The 6,179-nt window shown below is 37.9% G+C and overlaps 1 protein-coding gene across 1 annotated transcript in view; it reads right to left on the bottom strand.

Moving 5' to 3' along the window:
* The window catches only part of LOC106527599 (von Willebrand factor A domain-containing protein 5A), a 15,106-nt gene extending 8,958 nt beyond the window's left edge, over positions 1 to 6,148 (bottom strand). The window contains exons 1-9 of the mRNA XM_014022521.1: positions 5,544 to 6,148; positions 4,944 to 4,991; positions 3,887 to 4,089; positions 3,577 to 3,799; positions 1,584 to 1,750; positions 1,380 to 1,494; positions 808 to 980; positions 624 to 712; positions 393 to 537 (exon numbers count right to left, since the gene is read on the bottom strand). Coding sequence (XP_013877975.1) covers positions 393 to 537; positions 624 to 712; positions 808 to 980; positions 1,380 to 1,494; positions 1,584 to 1,750; positions 3,577 to 3,799; positions 3,887 to 4,089; positions 4,944 to 4,986 — 1,158 coding nt within the window. The 5' untranslated portion in view covers positions 4,987 to 4,991; positions 5,544 to 6,148. The remainder of the gene's footprint in view (positions 1 to 392; positions 538 to 623; positions 713 to 807; positions 981 to 1,379; positions 1,495 to 1,583; positions 1,751 to 3,576; positions 3,800 to 3,886; positions 4,090 to 4,943; positions 4,992 to 5,543) is intronic.
* Between the last annotated feature and the right edge of the window lie 31 nt (positions 6,149 to 6,179).

A 6,179-nucleotide genomic window follows, 5' to 3' on the forward strand; every position in this document is an offset into this window, starting at 1 on the left:
GTGTGTGTGTGGAGTTTTTCCTACAACATGGGGCAGATATTATAAGATTTTTATTCTTCTCTCTGCTTCCTTTCATTTCATTATATTTGTATTTTTTATTTTTATTGAATATAAAATTTAGTTTTTTTTTAATGAAATGAGTAAAGTAAAAAATAAAAATAAATAAAATCAATTTTCCCCCCCAAAAAAGCAGCCTTGTGGGGACCAAAGTGCATCGTGGAGACCAATGCCAAGTTTTAGGTTAGTTTTAGGGTCAGCTAAGTACCTGTGAGGTTAATTTTAGAGTAAATGGTCAGGGTTAGGATATAAAGTCTAAAAAAAGTGAATGGAATTCAATGCATGGTCCCCACGGGGTTGAAAAACAAACATGTGTGTKTGTGTGTTTTAATTACTTGTCTAGGATTTTGGGGAATACAGGGCTGGCTGTAAATATGTCGGAGAGGCTCCAGGATCTCTGTTCCTCCCAGAGTAGCTTCCATCTCTTCAACTTGTTTGACAGCTTGTTTCAAGGTTTTCTGGTTGTACTTTACACTCTTACTGTTGGGAGAAAAAAAATACTTTAGTGCATMCCATTGCTGCCCATCAGGAGGAACAAGTGCACAAATATGCCGGCAAAAGCTTACGGGAAGATGTGTTCATAAGTGCTTCCAAAACTGTAGATGTTGAAATAGCAGCCCATTGGTAAACTCTTCAACAGGAGCATTAAAGTATCCTTTGAAAAGGAGAAAGAGAAAAATAATAAATACTGCTTTATGGTTCAGGTGTCACAAAAACATAGAATGAAAGTTTTTACRTGTAAAATATTACCAGAGCACTGGCAATACGACTCTGAGGACTTCCAGAATACAGGGGGGAATCCATACTCTCTGATCGATCCAGTAGGAACACAAACTCTCCACATGTGTTGAGTGAAGACGTCACAGATTTGGGGAATTCTGGGTAAAGGCTCAACATTACCACCGGATCACCCATCAGAGTACCTGACCCAAATACCAGGAGAAATACTCTGATATTTATACCAATGTGATGTCAAAAAACAACGCCACTTATATTTTCAAACAAATACGACTAAAGGACATTTTAAAAATATTTTATAAATCTGTGTGACATATTAGTAGTACACATCTTCAAAACCATGATAATTAACTTTTTTAAATAATTTACTGTCATCATAAAAGGTTGCATTTTACCAAAACGACATCTTTTTTTGCCAGATTATCCACTTCAACACTCCAACAACAACCTGTAACTATTTTGATCTGTCATCAYCTAAGAAGGTTTAAAGACTAACACCAATAATAATGTTAAGTGCAAAGTTAAATTATCTATATCATAAAAACAACTTTTCATTTGGGATGACTTTATTGTTTTCCACGCACCGTGTTGAACAGAGGCCTGTCCTGCCTCCACCACAGCAGTGGGCTGGTGGGCATCTTTGTAATAAATCAGCACTTCAACGTCTCTGTCAAACTTGTGTCCTGCAGCCAACTTCACCTACAGTTCAAAAACACACAAATATAAATAAAGTGGTTTATCTTGTTAGTATCAACCACACACAGCAGTAACAGGAGCACTCTACACACCGAGGCCTGAGTCTGATCAGTGTTGAGGTACTGAAGAGGATCCAGGGAGCAGCTGGACTCTACTTTAGAGATTGGACGAGGAGAGGACACTTGGACACAAAAGGACAGACTGTAGGGGACCAGAGAGGCTGGAACTGAGGTCACCTGGGCACTGGCACCTTCACTACCTGGAAGCAACATCAGGTTTGAAAAGCAGATATATCATGACATTATTTAGGCTCTTAAAGAGTAACTCACCCCAAAATTAACTTTGTTTAGCTGATAAACTGTCTAGAATGTGCCTAAAATGTTATATAGTACTGTTTCTGTGCTAATTTTGATGTTTTTGTGTGTATTTGTTCAAATCTGTAATATTTGGTCTAAAAAYGTCTTTTTGCTGCTCATATGGGTAGAGCAGTGGTACTGCAGGCTAATTTGCATATTGGTTAACAGCTCTCCACAGTGACGTGCTTCTGCACAGTTTCGTCACAGTGGCTGTGTTCTGGAATAAAAGCCTCTCTCTAAGACACGCCCCTACTTTAATTACTCTAAGTTCCTTTAGCTAGACATGGACATGTGTGGTATCTACAGAAACGTCAGAATCTTGGCTAGAGGCTGTTATAAACCATTTCTATGCACAGTCAAGACAATTGAAACTACAAGCAGTTGAAGATAGAACTATGAAAGTGAAAATAAAATTGGTTTAAAAATTTGGCAAGTCAGCGATGTCAAAATAATTTTTGTGTCAAATAGGAGGCATAATGTGTTCTTATTGTTTTTGATAATGTGTAATTATCACTACTTTTATAGGGTTCTGTATGTTGTATTCATGATTAAATGCAGCAAAATAAACTATTTCAAAGGTAACAGATCTTTGTAATACTTGGTTTATTTACATAATAACTTAAACTGCTGGATGTTCGACTCCTGAACTGTTGACCTGCAGTAACGGTGGCCCCCGGAACAATTTAGTTGAATAGCCCTGTTCTACATACTTACTCCAAATTGTTTTATGCTTTGAACTACTGTCTCACTAATTTTAGTATTTAGCTGCTCATTTGTTAATTTTGTCAGTTTTGTTAATTGTATCTTTTAATAACAGTTTTGTTTATTTATAGCTTTAAGCTACAGTTACTGAAATGCTATCTTTTAGTTACTGTAATGCCCATTTTAGCTTTTTGCAACCATTTTAGTAATTTTAAATTTTGTTACAACTTTGCTGATTAAAGCTAATGTTTTGCTGATTATAGCTAATGTTTTAACTCTTTCTTCAACAAAATTCAACAGTGATTCAGCTGTTTTTCACAAAACTGTCTTTTTTTCCAAGTGAGGAAGTTATTTGGAGATTATTCTTAGAAGTCTAATTGTTGTTCAAATTGTCAGTCAGTAAAGGAAGTTAGTGATCATTAATGACTGTTTAAGAGGTGTTACACTGATGTTAATTATTGAACAATTACTGAATGGTTAATGTGTGTAGAATTAATATAAAGTGTTTACAACCCCATTTAACTCAACTCTGTCTACATTTAAACTTAATTACTGAACCTCTGAGGCTGAAATCTGCCCTAAAGAGAAATGAGGAACCAAACACAATCCAGGTTTGCGTCACTGTGTTGTGCAGATATTCCTCATTTGACAAACCATAAGAAACAATCAGCAGTAACAGGAAATGCTTCACTTGTTACACAATCACATTGAAATTCACAAGTTGGGACAGATTTTTCCCACTTCAGTCACAGCCCAACAGAGACAAGTTACAGTGGTCACAGTGTATGTTCTGAAAGCATATTTGGCAAACACATGACATTTCTTCTTCCAAGCAGAGCTCCAGTTTGACCTTATTTTATGACATCCGGGAGTGTGTGCTTTCCAGAATGAGGCAACAGCTGCATACCATTGTCTGTACTCACCCCTCAGAGGAAATGCTCAAAGGTAGGGGAGTTTTTAAYGTATTCGGAAAGTGGGWCTTTTCTGTATGCTGCAAAATGTTTTCTAGTCTGATCGTATTTCCTACCCTGAGGTTGGTAGYGAGGGTTGAGCACAGCAGGCAGASAGAACCTCAGCCCGTCATCAGCCTGCACAGCCAGCTCAGTGACGTACTCCAGCCTGATGGAGGCGCTCTCTCCTGGAGGCAGACTGCCAACACTCAGAGAGAAAATATCTGGACTCTGCTCACTCTCCTCCAACAGGAAGGCCTGCTGACCGGAGCTCAGCGCATCATCGTACTCCTCCCGAGCCTGCAGTCCACATGAARCAKGTCAGTGATCTTCACTTCACTGTGTTTCAGCTYTTTTCTACAGAAGAAATCTTTCTGTGCAGCTCACCTGCTGTTTCTCCTTCACCTCAGCTACAATGTGTGTCTGTCCAATGTCAGCACTGAAATGACACACAGCWGCATCTCCAGGCAGAGGGAAGACAAAAACAGCCTCTAGTGGTTTGTCCTCCTTGTTCTCGTACTTCAGAGTGGAGACCACTGTAGCTACATGATCCCTCACCTCCAGCTGAACATCAATGCTCTTCAGAGGAACTGGATCAAGAAAAAACATATGGTTACTAGTGTTGTACTCTAGACCAGTTTTGGTCTTGGGACTGGTCTAAAGACCGCTTTTTGATGGCCTCGTCTCAAGCTCGACTGCAGTTGTACTCGATCTTGTCTTGGGAATTCTGGATTTTTATTTTTTTAAGCATTTGCTTGAACTAGYATGGTACAGAGTTGCACAAATGCTGAAGTTACGACTGGCATTTAGATTTCTACGCATTTTTACAGAAACATCAGGGAGAAATTTGATTGGTCCTCCCTCAATTTATTTTACAACATTATAGTAATCCCATTCATACTGAAACAGAAACTGGAAAAACAATAGATAATGGTCCATCATTATTATGGCTTTTTTGACATTCAGCATGAACCTGAGTTTTAAAGAAATCATTTAAACTGACTCATAATTTAACACATTTCTCAAATACCTTAAAATACCTGACCCTAAATGAAAAAGAACTGTTAATGTTTAATTTCAAGTTGTTCCTACCAGGGCTTAAAATTAAAATAATAATTAAAAAAATCAGAAAATAAACCTATTAGTTCTGTTAATAAAAGTGAAAATAAATATTCATGCATCCATTTTACTATTCCTCCACTTTCTTATCTGTCACAACTTTAAATTCTCATTTTCTCCTGCAGGCTGCCTCTTTGGATAGAAAAAAATCATGTCTAAATAGCCTTCATTAAAAGGTRCAGCTCAAACGGAAATAGTATCTTTTGTTAGCAGTCAGTGTTTACAGTGACGAAAATTTTGTATTAATATCCTAAACCAGTCAAATCACACATTCAGCTTAAAACAGAGAATATCGTCTATTTCTAACAAACTTTGAAGACTGTACCTGGTTSTTTCTGTGGATTCAGCAGACCGCTGCAGTTGGACATTCTTACTGGGAAAACATACACAAAAAAATATTAGAGAACTTTCAGTGGTAGTCCTTAAACATGTTTTTCTTATCAATTTGATGCATTTAATTAATAAAACTGATTTCACAAGCTGAGCTGCAAATAGCCTACAAGGTTTACATTTATATAATTTAGGATTATTTCGCCATGCCACCTTTCCTTTCCATTAAACTGATCATTTGCTGAGAAATGACCGTTTTTAGCCTTAAAATAACAATATGTTTGCCAGATCTCTCACACGACCTGTTAGCACTCAGGCTGTTTGCTGTGTATGACTCTCAGCTACTACCACACCACATCTGAGCTCATCCCGAGCTCATCATCTGTAAACCTGGCTGATGAGGCGGCAATTAGCTGTATATGTTAATCAAATAATTACTTCCTGAAAGTTAATCTGTTCAGTAATTTGTGAGGTATTTTGCAGACAGTAAAAAACAGGCAGACACGGGTAAAACACATTCACTCCGCCTTCGCCGGTGGGACATAACCAGCTGACTTTACACCCCGCTGGGTAAAGAAAAAAAACACACACCTACCTTTGGATGTCAGTGTCAGTATGGCAGGCCGTTTTAACTTTTATTCAAAGCCCGCTCCTCGCTGTTATTCCATCACCAAAATAATACAGCATAGTGCTGTCTCAGAGCCTACTTCGGGTTCTGCTCTGTATGAGAGGACGTGCTGAACCAAGACGTCAGAACCGCGCCTCCTGGGAGCGCTCGCTTTATGACACATGACATCACAGAGGAGCGGAGAGGTACTATTCTCTTGGTTTTCATACTTCTCAGGACATTTAAATCACAGTATGACTTGTTTATTGTAACCTTTTTTTATTTATGGATCTACCACTGTCTTCATGCGCGTTTTTATACATATTTTTGTCTCTTAGCTACTTGCTTTCTGAGAGTTCAGCCATTCAGCTATCTTTTTCTACAGCTTCATCCTGCGTTTTCTCAACTACGACTTATTCCTCTAAGTAATTTTCTAAACGGTCATTTTTAAGGAAAATGCATCTTCTACAGGCCAACACTTGTAACACTTTAGTTTAGTTTTAGTTTAGTTTATTTGCACAATAAAAACATCAATTCAAAGAAGAAGAAAAAGATGATGACAGTGCAGGGAGAGGCAAAAAGCCCTGTAGGCTTATATAAAGCCTCCACCAAAAACAAAATACA

The sequence above is a fragment of the Austrofundulus limnaeus genome, unplaced genomic scaffold (assembly GCF_001266775.1).
Source record: "Austrofundulus limnaeus strain Quisiro unplaced genomic scaffold, Austrofundulus_limnaeus-1.0 Scaffold334, whole genome shotgun sequence".
Lineage (NCBI taxonomy): Eukaryota > Metazoa > Chordata > Actinopteri > Cyprinodontiformes > Rivulidae > Austrofundulus > Austrofundulus limnaeus.